Consider the following 15,556-nt stretch of genomic DNA (forward strand, 5'->3'; position numbering starts at 1 on the left):
GGAAACAAAAGTTCTTTTCCAGGACCAAGATTTGCAAAATGATTTACAGTGGTGGAAGTGCCAGTCCTACCACCAGCTACCAAAAAAGATGATCAGTAGTCTGCAGGAACACCTCCAGACAACTTTTTCCCCAGAATAACAAAGAGCATTTTTTTTTTGTTAATTTATGCAAGAACATTATTAATGTCAAATTTGGACAATTTAGTCTTTCACTGCATTCACATTTGACAGTTAAAAACAGCAACACTAATCAGAATTGCTATCAACTGCAATGGGAGAAATGATAACTTTGAAGTGTTAGTTACAACAACGGTTACACCACTTTAATTATACCACCATCGTAGATGGTCAACATTGTTGGTGACAATACTTGTACAAAAGTTTACAAAAACAATCATATAAGTTCGTGTTCACAGTGCCCACTATCAATTCTGTGTAGGAGCAGAACAACATCTGCTTTTTCAAACTGTGAGATACCCCATGATGCCAGGGTGAATGAGTGTTTTTCACATTTCTCCTAAATTCCTTTGTTTCTTCCTTCACATCATTTCTTTCCACTATCTTTGCTACTTCTTTTCAGCAAGATTCTGGTGGTGATTCTTCCTCCTCCTCCATCTTTCCAACTCTATCTCTGTCCTTCACTATTCAGCCCAGTGTGTCGGTGAAACATACAAACATACAGAGAGGCCTTTAAAACAATTGTTATCGCTGCTGCCCTCCTTCCATTCACATCCCTCCACCCGCTATTCCCCTTAACCCTGTTCTTACATTCAGTTTCATCTCCAGGAGGCTGGTACAAGGAGAGGGCAAGGGAGATGATGGCGGCGATCTCAAGGATGATGAGCGTCACATCCTGCAAGGCCTCCCACACAAGCTCCAGGAAAGTCTTCGGCTTCTTTGGAGGAATAAAGTTCTGTCCGTACGCCTGGCACCGACGCTCCAGATCTGCTGGGTCACCACTAAGTCCTGAGACAGGGAGAAGAATCAGGCAAAGGAAAAAGACTTTTTAAATATTAGAAAATCCTCATAAGAAATTGGTATTTTATGTCATACAGATTCATCCTACAAACTGACACACCTTTTTAATAGTCAATAATAATAATAATAAATTCACATGGCACTTTTAAAAAGCATCAAAGTACTCAACAACAAATTGAAATATAAATCAATTATAAAAAATACAAAAATAACCAAACAAACATGAGAAGCTGAGCCTATCTCAGCGGTCACTGGACAAGACCCGGGGTACAACCTAGATGGGTTGACAGTCTATCACAGGGCCAACGCACACAAATAAAGTCACTCACACCTACAGTCAGTTTAAATTCACCATTTCACCTAACCTACATGTCTCTGGAAGTTGGAAGAAGCCAAAGCACTTGATGGAAACCCGCGCAAACATGGAGAGAACATGCAACCTCGACATAGAGAGTCCAGGTTGGAAGAAAATCCAGGACCTTCTTGTTGTGAGGCAGCAGTGCTAATCACTGTCATTATTACAAATTATATATCACAGAAAAAGGTGAGTTTTTAGTTTTCATTCAAAAGATTCAGTAGAACCGGACAGTCTGATATCAGCAGGTTGTTTTCCACAACACAAGTTCAGTGAACAAATATTCTACGTACATCCTGCCAACGTCACCTTCAGAACACTAGGTAAACTTGCATCCTGAACTCTCAGGGTACATAATGGTATTCCAAAGCTTTTTTATATGTCTGAATTTTGTGATATAATTCAGACTTCTTTATATTAAAAATTCTAAAATGATGCCCTTTAAACTCACAAAACCAAGGGCGCCACACTGGCTGTTTCTGCAATGTCAAATATTCTGTGTGTGGAACTTCACAAAGCTAAACCTAATCTAAGGCATCTCACATACGTATATTACTTTGGAACCATCCCTGAATCCAAGCAATCAAGATGCCAACCCCAGTGAGGTCCTTAGTTTGAGTCTCATTAATATAAGGTCACTGTCTTCAAAATCACTGTTGATGAATGATCTAATTATGGAACACCACCGAGATATAGGCGGTTTATGTGAAACCTGGCTGAAACCTACCTTTGTACTCCCCTTAAATGAAGCCTGCCCACCTGCATACACATTTACTCACGTCCCTCATGATACAAAGCAAGGTGGAGGTGATGCTTTTATTGATCAATCTGGGTTTAGCTTACTGGGGGTCTAAAATACAGCTAGTCTGAACATTCAACTCACTGCTCTGCTCAGGTTGCCACATATAGCCAAGGTCAGAAGAATAAAACTCAAATATATTACTTTGTCACCGTATATAGGCCCCTGGGCCCACATTTTGAAATCTTAGATTAATTTGGTGAGTTTATCTCGAATTTGGCAACCTGTGCAGATAACATTCTGATTGTTGATGAATTCAGCATTCATGTAAACATCCCTTCTGACCTCCTCTGCAAATCATTCATGGACATTATAGATATATTAGGATTCCAGCAATGCATTCAGGGTTTGACTCACATTAGTGGAAACACCTTGGCTTTGGTCCTAGCTCGTGGTATTACAGTCTCAAATATTGACATTGTGTCTCTTGCGTCAGTGGTTTCAGATCACTCACTGCTTATGTTTGCAGTCTCATTGCTTTGTCCACTGGGACAAGATACTTATGTATCATCACAGCAGAGTATTAACTCCTCAACTATAAATGATTGGTCAACAGAGTCCCCAATATCTTAGCATCACTTTTGGAACATGATCATGCAGTAGATAATATTATGGACAGCTTAAACTCAGCGCTCATGAGCACAATGGACATGATTGCTCCGCCTACACTAAAACCATGTCCCCCCAAAACACACTGTCCTTGGTTCAAAGCTCATTTACGTGGTCTCAAGCATAAGCCTAGAGGTCTAGAGCGAAAATGGCATAGATCAAAACTAGAAGTATTCCAGCTTGCGTGGTACAATACTATTCTGGACTACAAGCACACATTATATAATGGCTGAGTGGATCCTTGTCATTTGATTGGTGCTTCGTATGTAATGGGACATGGATCATTCCTCCCATTTGTGTTGTGTTGCATTTAGAGTGCAAATATGGTTCTATTTACCATGCAAATTTGGTTCTATCCATCCATCCATCCATCCATCCATCCATCCATCCATCCATCCATTTTCTTCCGTTTTATCTGGAGCCGGGTCGCGGGGGCAGCAGCTCAAGCAAAGCCGCTCAGACCTCCCGAACCACACACACCTCCCCCAGCTCCTCCGGGGAACCCTGAGGCATTCCCAAGCCAGCCGAGAGATGTAGTCCCTCCAGCATGTCCTGGGTCTTTCCCGGGGCCTCCTCCCAATGGGACATGCGCGGAACACCTCTCCAGCGAAGCGTCCAGGGGACATCCGGAAAAGATGCCCGAGCCACCTCAGTTGGAAACAGGTTTGACTTACTACCGGCAATGGGAACCAAGCTCCTGCTGCGGTCGTACAGGGACCGGATAGCCCTTAGCAAAGGACCCCGGACCCCGTACTCCCAGAGCACCCCCCACAGGGTGCCCTGAGGGACACGGTCGAACGCCTTCTCCAGATCCACAAAGCACATGTGGACTGACTGGGCGAACTCCCATGAACTCTCGAGCACCCGATGGAGGGTGTAGAGCTGGTCCAGTGTGCCGCGAACAGGACAAAAACCACACTGCTCCTCCTGAATCTGAGGTTCGACTATGGGTCAAATTCTCCTCTCTGGTACTCTGTAACAGACCTTACTGGGGAGGCTGAGGAGTGTGATCCCCCTATAGTTGGAACACAAGCTCCGGTCCCCCTTCTTAAACACAGGGACCACCACCCCAGTCTGCCAATCCAGAGACAATGTTCCCTACTGCCACGCGATGTTGCAGAGGCGTGTCAACCAAGACAGTCCCACAACATCCAGAGACTTAAGGTACTCAGGACGGATTTCATCCACCCCAGGAGTCTTGCCACCGAGGAGATTTCTGACCACCTCGGTGACTTTGGCCTTGGTGATGGATGAGTCTGCCTCTGAGTCCCCAGTCTCTGCTTCCTCTTTGAAAAACGTGACGATGGGATTGAGGAGATCCTCGAAGTATTCCTCCACTGCCTGACAACATCCCCAGTCAGGGTCAACAGCTCCCCACCTGCACCGTAGACAGTGCTTCTGCCTCCTGAGGCATCAGACGGTTTGCCAGAATTTCTTCGAGGCCAGCCAATAGTCATCCTCCATGGCCTCCCTGAACTCCTCCCAGACCCGAGTTTTTGCCTCTGTGACCGCACGGGCTGCAGCACGCTTGGCCTCCCAGTACCTTTCAGCTGCCTCCGGGGTCCCACTTACCAACAAAGACAAGTAGGACTCCTTCTTCAGCTTGACGGCATCCCTTACATCTGGCGTCCACCACCGGGTTCGGGGATTGCCGCTGCGACAGGCACCAGAGACCTTGCGACGACAGCTACAAGTGGCCACATCGACAATGGAGGTGAAGAACATGGTCCACTCGGACTCCAAGTCTCCAACCTCCCCCGGGATCTGGGAGAAGCTCTCCCGGAGGTGAAGTTGAAGACCTCGCTGACACAGGGTTCCGCCAGTTGTTCCCAGCAGACCCTCACAATACGTTTGGGCCTGCCAGGTCTGACCGGCTTCCTCCCCTCCCAGCGGATCCAACTCACCACCAGGTGGTGATCGGTCGACAGCTCAGCCCCTCTCTTCACCCAAGTGTCCAAGACACGTGGTTGAAGGTCAGATGATACAACTACAAAGTCGATCATTGACCTCTGGCTGAGGGTATCCTGGTGCCACGTGCACTTATGGACACATTTGTACTCGAACATGATGTTTGTGATGGACAAACTGTGACTAGCACAGAAGTCCAACAACTGAACACCACTCGGGCTCAGATCGGGGAGGACGTGCTTCCTGATCACCCCACTCCAGGTATCACTGTCGCCACCCACATTGAAATCCCCCAGGAGAACAATGGAGTCCCCAGTCGGAGCACTATCTAGTACCCCTCCCAGGGACTCCAAGAAGGTCGGGTACTCTGCACTCTCGGCTCATAGGCTGAGACAACAGTGAGAGACCTGTCCCCAACCTGAAGGCATAGGGACGTGACCCTCTCATTCACCGGGGTGAACTCCAACACATGGCGACTGAGTTGGGTAGCAATAAGCAGTGCTATCCCAGCGCTCCGCCTCTCTACCCGTGGGCAATGCCAGAAAAGTGGAGTAACTCTCCAGGAGTTGAGTACCAGAGCCCAAGCTGTGCGTGGAGATGAGCCCGAATATCTCTAGTTGGTATCTCTCAACCTCCCGCACAAGCTCAGGCTCCTTCCCCCCCAGCAAGGTGATGTTCCACGTCCCAACAGCCAGGGGCTGTGAGCGCGGACCGGGCCACCCACCATCAACTGCCACCCAATCTTCTTTGCACCCGACCCCCATGGCCCGCTCTGCAGGTGGTGAACCCACAGGTGGACGGGCCCACGTCGCTCTTTCTGGCTGAGCCCGGCCGGGCCCCGTGGGCTAAGGCCCGGCCACCAAGCACTCGCATGCGAGCCCCAACCCCTGGCATGGCTCCAGGGTGGGGCCCCGGCTCCGCCATACCGGCCGATGTCTCGGTCCTTGATTTTGTACTGGTCATGGGAGCTTCTGAGCTGTCCTTAGTCTGGCCATCACCTAGGACCTGTTTGCCTTAGGAGACCCTACCAGGGGCACAAAGCCCCCGACAACATAGCTCCTAGGATCATCCGTGTATGCAAACTCCCCCACCACGATAAGGTGGCAGTTTGAGGGGGTGCTCCATACATGTATGGTTCCATACATTTTGTACCATTGCATGCCGCAAACCCTGCCCATGCACACACCACAACCAGGTGGTGATCAGTTGACAGCTCTATCCCTCTCTTCCCCTGAGTGTCCAGAACATGTGGCCTCAGATTAGATAATACAATCACAAAATCAATCATTGACCTTCAGCCTAGCATGCTCTGGGACCATATACACTTATGAGCATCCTTATGTTTGAACACGATGTTCGCTATGGACAGTGCATAATCATGGGCACAATTTCGTGGGGGATGGGGGGACATGTCCCCCCCCACCTTTTCAACCAGGGTGAACAGAATATGGTATGTCGCCCCCCCCCCCCCACCTTCTGACATATATGTGTGTACTTGAAACATGCTATGCCAGTCTTATGTGCAAACCATGTCAGTCTTATGTGCAAAACCATGTCAGAATAGTAGCTTTGTTTCTACAAGTTTGTATTTTTAGCAGCATTGACTTGTTTACAACACCTGTTTCTTGTTTGTCACATTCAGAATTTTCTGGGACTGCATTTGCCCAGATTTGAAACCAAAAATAGTTGCCTCTAGGGACTAGTGTCTACACATAAGTATCAATGGACCATATGCAAATTTACTAAATTCTGAAAGTTAGAAAAGGAAATCAGAAAAGCTATCTGGGACCTCAGAAAGCCCATCTGCAATTATTGCTTTATCTCCAAAATCAGTCTATACAAGCAAAATTATGTTCAGTATGAGTGTTGTCATTAGTGCCACTTCGAAAATTAAATTCATGATAATTTATCCAAAACTTATGATCTGCTGTTTTTTCAAACTTATGCAAAAACAAATCTTGAGAAAAAAATACAGTATGCGATAGTTAATAATTATTAAGAGCCTGTTCTTTCATATTTATGAATACATTTGACCAAATTGCAGTTGTTTTTTTTTATGAGAACTCAACCTATCATTCTTTTTGAGTTCTACACATGTGGTGATACCTTATTTACACCAGGATGTTAATAAAATTAATGCTGGCTATTCTCAGAATAAAGTACTTATATCCACAGTTTCAAATTGTATAAGTGAAATGGTGTCCACTTTATGGTCTTCTCAAAACATTAAAATTACTGTTCTGGATGCTCAGAATGCATCTGAGCTTATCTCAAAACCGTTGGCTTCTGGAGGCCTAAAGCGGCCCCCAGACCCCTGGCCTATGGGCTTCAGCCCTGCGGGCCTCGCACTTTGTCCCCCCCAATTTCTAGTTCTGAATTGCGCCCTTGTGCATAATTAGCACAGAAGTCCAATAACAAAAACCGCTCACATTTAGATCAGGGAGACCATTCCTCCCAATCATACCTCTCCAGGTGTCTCTGTCATTGCCCATGTGTGCATTGAAGTCACCCATCAGAATAATGGACTCCCCCACCGGAGCCCCATGCAGGACTCCACTCAGGTACTCCAAGAAGGCTGAAAACGCCAAAGTGCTGTTTGGTGCATAAGCAGAAACAACAGTCATAATTGTTCCCCCCGCCCTGCAACCCAAAGATGCTGGGAGGTGACCCTCTCATCTACCAGGGTAAACTCCAATGCAGCGGCGCTAAGCCAGGGTCTCATGAGTATCCCCACACATGACTGGCGGCTCACACGCTGGGCAACTCCAGAGAAGAATAATGTCCAACCCCTATCAAGAACAGTGGTTCTGGAGCTGAGGCTGTGCATGGAGATGAGGCCCACCAGATCTAACTGGTATAGCGCTCCACCTCCTGTACAATCTCTGGCTCCTTCCCCACACAGCGAGGAGACATTCTATGCCTCCAGAACTGGCTTCTGCCACCCGCGTCTGGTCTGTTGAGGCCCTCGACTTTCACTGCCACCCATGAGACAGCGCAACCAACACCAGCAATTACCCCTGTGGGTGGTGGTCTCACAGGGTAGAAGAAAGGTCTACTTTTCCTTTTTGGGCTGAGCCTGGCTGGGCTCCACAGCAAAATCGTCCACCAGGCACTCGCTGACAGGCCCTCTGTCCAGGCCTGGCTACAGATGGAGGGGCCCTGGGCTTCCTCTAGGCCGAGCCACGTTTCCACTGCCTCATTTGTCCATGGAGTCTTTATAAACCATTCTTAGTCTGGCCCCTCACCTGAGAGACTCTACCAGGAGATTGAAGGCTCCAGACAACACAGCTCTCGGGTTCATAGGGACACACAAACCTCTCCACCATGATAAGGTGATGATTCCCAGAGAGGGACCATCACCATCACTTTGTGTCCCTAAGGTTAAAAAAAAAGTTGGCAGGCCATAGAGCCTTCTCTTATTGTGCGCCTGCATTGTGGAATGATCTCCCTGCAGAGATAAAACAGTGAGATTCCATAGAGACATTCAAGTCCAGTCTAAAGACACATCTCTTCTCCCTCTTGTATGGGTAGCATACCGGTGTAGTATGGAGCTATGCTTCCTGCCCTTTCAATTCATGTTAGTAGCAATGGAACAGGTCTTGACCTCACTATATCTAAATTCTGGGTCTGCTAGTGAAGCACAGGGTTAGGTGCCAGGGACCACCTTAGTTATCTCTCTGCTTCCCTGTTGATTTACTGCTGGTGAATTAATGCCCCAGGTGCAGTTATTTCCAGCCAACTGATTCTGTTCTTTTTTCCTTTGTCCGAGGCACTAACAGCACAAATGACTGATGCTGTCCCTGCACCCGAGGGTGCCTGACTGACCTCGGGATGCCCTGCCTGCTGCACCAATGACTGGTGGTTGTACCTGTGGAGCATACCGGTAATGGACATGGACGCCAATGGATTAGAGACTCAATTAAGGGCTTTTTGTTGCTCTTCTGTTTTTTTTTTGTTTTTTTTTTGTTCTTGTGTTCATTAAGAAATTCTTGTGCAATCTATAAAAACCTTGTAACTGGTAGAATGGCCTCAGCCAGGGGTGGACAATCATGTGCCACTGCAGATTTTCCTTTCTACTAATCACCTCAGCAGGTGATTTCATTGATGATCAGGTGTTTATGTTCAGGGGAGAAGCTCATCAGCAAACCCACCTGCTGAGGTGATTGGGTACAAGGAAAACCTGCACTGTCTTGACCCTCGTTGCCCATCCCTGGCCAAAGCAGCAAGTCTGGGTTCGATCTGCTTGAGGTCTCTTCCTCATTATCACCAGAGAGAGTTTTTCTTTACCACTGCCGCCTGCGTGCTTGTTCGGGTGGGGGGGGTATTGGTAAGGTTAGACCTTACTAGTGTGAGGCATCATTGTTGTGATTTGGTGCCATAAATATAAAATAAACTAGAGGGCATCCAGAACGTATTTACGGCGTTTCACTTTTCCACATTTTGTTATGTCACAACCTTATTCCAAAATGGAGAAAAAAATTTTTTTTCCCTCAAGATTCTACTCACAACACCCCATAATGACAACATAAAAAACTTTTTTCAATTTTTACAAATTTATTAAAAACTAAAAAAATCACATGAACATGATTACAACATCACATGAAGTATTCAACACACTTTGCTCAATACTTTGTTAATTCACATCCAAGAGTTCAATCATTGTCTTATCAAACCAGAGAATTACAGCCTCAAGTGTTGTTGAATATGATGCCACAAGTTGGTGCACCTATCTTTGGGCAGTTTTACCCATTCCTCTTTGCAGCACCTCTCAAACTCCATCAGGTTGGATGGGGAGCATCGGTGCACAGACTATTTTCAGATCTCTCCAGAGATGTTCAATTGGATTCAGGTCTGGACTCTGGCTGGGACACTCAAGGACATTCACAGAGTTGTCCTGAAGCCACTCCTTTGATATCTTGGCTGCATGCTTAGGGCCGTTGTACTGCTGGAAGATAAACACTCACCTCAGTCTGAGATCAAGAGCACTCTGGAGCAGGTTTTCAGCCAGGATGTCTCTGTACATTGCTGCATTCATCTTTCCCTCCATCCTGACTCACCTCCCAGTTCCCAGTGCCTTTGATAAACATCCCCACAGCAGTCTACCATACAAGCCTGATTGGTGGATTGCTGCAGAGATGGTTGTCCTTCTGGAAGGTTGTCCACTCCTCACAGAGGAATGCTGCAGCTCTGATAGAGTGACCATCTGGTTCTTGGTCACCTCCCTGACTAAGGTCCTTCTCCCCCGATCTCTCAGTTTAGACGGGTGGCCAGCTTTAGAGGGAGTCCGGGTTGATCTGAATGTCTTCCATTTATGGATGATGGAGGCCACTGTTCTCATTGGGACCTTCAAAGCAGCAGAAATGTTTCTGTACCCTCCCCCAGATTTGTGCCTAAAGACAACTCTGTCTCATAGGTCTACAGACAATTCCTTTGACTTCATACTTGGCTTGCACTCTGACATGCACTGTCAACTGTGGGACCTTATATATAGACAGGTGTTTACCTTTCCAAATCATGTCCAATCAGCTGAATTTACGCCATGTGGACTCCAGTTAAGATGCAGAAACATCTCAAGGATGATCAGTGGAAACAGGATGCACCTGAGCTCAGTTTTGAGCTTCATGGCAAAGACTGTGAATAGTTATGTACATGTGATTTCTTTGCTTTTTTATTTTTAAGAAATTTTCTAAAATCTCAAAAGAAGCTTTTTTGACATTGTCATTATGGGGTATTCAAATCAAATCAAATCAATTTTATTTATATAGCGCCAAATCACAATAACAGTTGCCCCAAGGCGCTTTATATTGCAAGGCAAAAGCCATACAATAATTACAGAAAAACCCCAACAGTCACAACGACCCCCTGTGAGCAAGCACTTGGCGACAGTGGGAAGGAAAAACTCCCTTTTAACAGGAATAAACCTCCAGCAGAACCAGGCTCAGGGAGGGGCAGTCTTCTGCTGGTACTGGTTGGGGCTGAGGGGAGAGAATCAGGAAAAAGACATGCTGTGGAGGGGAGCAGAGATCAATCACTAATGATTAAATGCAGAGTGGTGCATACGGAGCAAAAAGAGAAAGAAACACTCAGTGCATCATGGGAACCCCCAGCAGTCTAAGTCTATAGCAGCATAACTAAGGGATGGTTCAGCTAAGGAGCTGGTTCCACAGGAGAGGAGCCTGAAAGCTGAAGGCTCTGCCTCCCATTCTACTCTTAAAAACCATAGGAACTACAAGTAAGTCTGCAGTCTGAGAGCGAAGCGCTCTATTGGGGTGATATGGTACTAAGAGGTCCCTAAGATAAGATGGGACCTGATTATTCAAAACCTTAAAAGTAAGAACAAGAATTTTGAATTCTATTCTAGAATTAACAGGAAGCCAATGAAGAGAGGCCAATATGGGTGAAATATGCTCTCTCCTTCTAGTCCCTGTCAGTACTCTAGCTGCAGCATTTTGAATTAACTGAAGGCTTTTCAGGGAACTTTTAGGACAACCTGATAATAATGAATTACAATAGTCCAGCCTAGAGGAAATAAATGCATGAATTAGTTTTCAGCGTCACTCTGAGACAAGACCTTTCTAATTTTAGAGATATTGTGCAAATGTAAAAAGGTCAGGGTAATGCCATCCAGAGTAGGGATCTGGTTAGACACCATGTTTCTAAGATTTGTGGGGCCAAGTACAATAACTTCAGTTTTATCTGAATTTAAAAGCAGGAAATTAGAAGTCATCCATGTCTTTATGTCTGTAAGACATTCCTGTTGTGTGCTGGGGTGTTTGGCTGGCTTGGTTTTTGTTTTTCTGTTTCTCCCACCAGGTGGTATGCATTCAGGACTGAGTGGCTGAGTATTAGGACCTCACCCTGAACACCTGAGGCTTGTTTTCACGTGCAGGTCATCAGGGCTCACAGCTGTGGTGTATTCTGTCTTGAACAGAGATTGCTGCACTTAAACCTTGAATGCACAGTGTGTGATTGCCAGAGACTCGACCTTGTGAGCAGACGTGTGAGATCGGCGTCGGGAGAACAATCTCACCATTACGGACGCAGAGACCGCTCCATGTTTGATGCCACAGTCTGTGAAGGAGGATTGGGTGAAGTCTCACGCTCTTCAGCACGCTTCCTGAGGTAATTTGGTTTTGGTGACTTTTATGAAGTAATGACAGTGGATTTGGTGTCCCTCACACCTTGTGTTATTGAGCTGTCACGTTATGCTAATTGTCTAATCAGCTTCTGCTGCAGTGGAGATTTGAACTGAGTTGTTCCGTGCCTGCAGGGTGAGAAGCTGATATATATTTAAGCCAGGAAATGTTTGCTGATTGTGTGCACCTTTGAGCTGTGTCTCTCTGGGTGGAGAGTGTTGGACTCACCTCATGTTTTCTTTCTTCACAGACTCGGTTTGTCGCGGCCACCTGGGGGGTGTTGGCGGGGTCCCTGGGTCCGAACTGCTGTGACCGGACCATTTGCGCTGCTGAGAGCGCGCTGTGTTTTCACCTCACCAGACCACGGACATTTTTGGTTGTTTATCACTAAACTCACTATGATTATTAAATTCTGTTATCTTTTGAACCGTGCTCTGCTTATTTTATGCTGGGTCCTGTCAAACGCTGGGTCGGTGCTCCGACCGCGTCCGACACATAACAATTCCTGCAGTTTAACTAATTGGTGTGTGTCCTCTGGCTTCATGGATAGATAAAGCTGGGTATCATCTGCTAACAATGAAAATTTAAGCAATGCTTTCTAATAATACTGCCTAAGGGAAGCATGTATAAAGTGAATAAAATTGGTCCTAGCACACAACCTTGTGGAACTCCATAATTAACCTTAGTCTGTGAAGAAGACTCCCCATTTACATGAACAAATTGTAATCTATTAGATAAATATGATTCAAATCACTGCAGCGCAGTGCCTTTAATACCTATGACATGCTCTAATCTCTGTAATAAAATTTTATGGTCAACAGTATCAAAAGCAGCACTGAGGTCTAACAGGACAAGCACAGAGATGAGTCCACTGTCTGAGGCCATAAGAAGATCATTTGTAACCTTCACTAATGCTGTTTCTGTACTATGATGAATTCTGAAACCTGACTGAAACTCTTCAAATAGACCATTCCTCTGCAGATGATCAGTTAGCTGTTTTACAACTACCCTTTCAAGAATTTTTGAGAGAAAAGGAAGGTTGGAGATTGGCCAATAATTAGCTAAGATAGCTGGGTCAAATGATGGCTTTTTAAGTAATGGTTTAATTACTGCTACCTTAAAAGCCTGTGGTACATAGCCAACTAATAAAGATAGATTAATCATATTTAAGATCGAAGCATTAATTAATTGTCTGGCTTCCTTGAGCAGCCTGGTAGGAATGGGGTCTAATAGACATGTTGATGGTTTGGAGGAAGTAACTAATGAAAACAACTCAGACAGAACAATCGGAGAGAAAGAGTCTAACCAAACACCAGCATTACTGAAAGCAGCGAAAGATAACGATATGTCTTTGGGATGGTTATGAATAATTTTTTCTCTAATAGTTAAAATTTTATTAGCAAAGAAAGTCATGAAGTCATTACTAGTTAAAGTTAAAGGAATACTCGGCTCAATAGAGCTCTGACTCTTTGTCAGCCTGGCTACAGTGCTGAAAAGAAACCTGGGGTTGTTCTTATTTTCTTCAATTAGTGATGAGTAGTAAGATGTCCTAGCTTTACGGAGGGCTTTTTTATAGAGCAACAGACTCTTTTTCCAGGCTAAGTGAAGATCTTCTAAATTAGTCAGACGCCATTTACCTCTCTAACTTACGGGTTATCTGCTTTAAGCTGCGAGTTTGTGAGTTATACCATGGAGTCAGGCACTTCTGATTTAAGGCTCTCTTTTTCAGAGGAGCTACAGCATCCAAAGTTGTGCTCAATGAGGATGTAAAACTATTGACAAGATAATCTATCTCACTCACAGAGTTTAGGTAGCTACTCTGCACTGTGTTGGTATATGGCATTGGAGAACATAACAAAGAAGGAATCATATCCTTAAACCTAGTTACAGCGCTTTCTGAAAGGCTTCTACTGTAATAAAACTTATTCCCCACTGCTGGGTAGTCCATTAAAGTAAATGTAAATGTTATTAAGAAATGATCAGACAGAAGGGGGTTTTCAGGGAATGCTGTTAAGTCTTCAATTTCCATACCATAAGTCAAAACAAGATCTAAAGTATGATTAAAGTGGTGGGTGGACTCATTTACATTTTGAGCGAAGTCAATTATAATAATAATAGATTAAATGCAGTGTTGAGGCTGTCATTCTCAGCATCTATGTGGATGTTAAAATCGCCCACTATAATAATTATCTTATCTGAGCTAAGCACTAAGTCAGACAAAAGGTCTGAAAATTCAGAGAAACTCACAGTAATGACCAGGTGGATGATAGATAACAACAAATAAAACTGGTTTTTGGGACTTCCAATTTGGATGGACTAAGAGTCAAGCTTTCAAATGAATTAAAGCTCTGTCTGGGTTTTTGATTAATTAATAAGCTGGAGTGGAAGATTGCTGCTAATCCTCCCCCTCGGCCCGTGCTACGAGCATTCTGACAGTTAGTGTGACTCGGGGGTGACTCATTTAAACTAACATATTCATCCTGCTGTAACCAGGTTTTTGTAAGGCAGAATAAATCAATATGTTGATCAATTATTATATCATTTACTAACAGGGACTTAGAAGAGAGAGACCTAATGTTTAATAGACCACATTTAACTGTTTTAGTCTGTGGTGCAGTTGAAGGTGCTATATTATTTTTTCTTTTGAATTTTTATGCTTTAATAGATTTTTGCTGGTTATTGGTGGTCTGGGAGCAGGCACCGTCTCTACGGGGATGGGGTAATGAGGGGATGGCAGGGGGAGAGAAGCTGCAGAGAGGTGTGTAAGACTACAACTCTGCTTCCTGGTCCCAACCCTGGATAGTCACGGTTTGGAGGATTTAAGAAAATTGGCCATATTTCTAGAAATGAGAGCTGCTCCATCCAAAGTGGGATGGATGCCGTCTCTCCTAACAAGACCAGGTTTTACCCAGAAGTTTTGCCAATTATCTATGAAGCCCACCTCATTTCTTGGACACCACTCAGACAGCCAGCAATTCAGGGAGAACATGCGGCTAAACATGTCACATGGGAGTATTGTGTGTCGAATTTTGAGGGAAAAATAATATTCCATCCATTTTGAAAGAAGGCTGTAGAAATGTGGAAAAACTGAAGCTGTGAATACTGGATGCACTGTAAATCATAATTTTTACATCCAGTTTTCTTTAGACAAGTCAGGGGATGGATACACAAATATTTCAGCGATTTCATGCTTTTTTCATGGAAGTCAAGTGACAGAATATATGTTGGACTTCATTTACATCAATCATTAATAAATACAAACAGTATTGTACGTAAGGAGGAGGCAGTTCTCAAAAACCGTAACAGTGCAAAAAGGAGATGAGTGAGGAAAGCCACCAAAGCACTCAGACATCCCTGTAGGAGCATCAGCTTCTGTGGCTGTGATTGGAGAAATTGTGCATCGTGCAAATTTTAACTGCTGCATACCCATTATACAGCTGCATAGCGGAGTGGCACAGAGAAGGATTTTCTTAAAAGAAGATGTGTGTTGTATGGCTGGGGGGCCTGGCTGCCTTTTTGTTTCTGTCTTTTGTTTTTCCTTCCAGGTGGCTTGCATTTGGGACTGAGTGGCTGTGTAGCTGAGTTTATCAGGACCTCACCCTGATCACCTGTGGCTCGTCAGGACTCACAGCTGTGGTGCATCTACATGGATTGGAACATGGTGGCATTTAAGACTGGAGTACACAGTGTGTATTTGCCAGAGACTCGACCTTGTGACCAGACGGGTGACATCGTCGTCTCGAGAGCCATCTCATCATCAGTGGATGCAGA

The 15,556-nt window shown here is 45.0% G+C and overlaps 1 protein-coding gene across 4 annotated transcripts in view; it reads right to left on the reverse strand.

Annotated features, from left to right (window-relative positions):
- The window catches only part of atp2b3b (ATPase plasma membrane Ca2+ transporting 3b), a 347,919-nt gene that overhangs the window by 235,619 nt on the left and 96,744 nt on the right, over window positions 1-15,556 (reverse strand). For all 4 annotated transcript variants that reach the window (XM_034172060.1, XM_034172063.1, XM_034172062.1 and 1 more), the window contains exon 2: window positions 769-966. In XM_034172060.1, coding sequence (XP_034027951.1) covers window positions 769-966 — 198 coding nt within the window. The remainder of the gene's footprint in view (window positions 1-768; window positions 967-15,556) is intronic.

The sequence above is a fragment of the Thalassophryne amazonica genome, chromosome 6 (genome assembly GCF_902500255.1).
Source record: "Thalassophryne amazonica chromosome 6, fThaAma1.1, whole genome shotgun sequence".
In the NCBI taxonomy this organism is placed as follows: Eukaryota; Metazoa; Chordata; class Actinopteri; order Batrachoidiformes; family Batrachoididae; genus Thalassophryne; species Thalassophryne amazonica.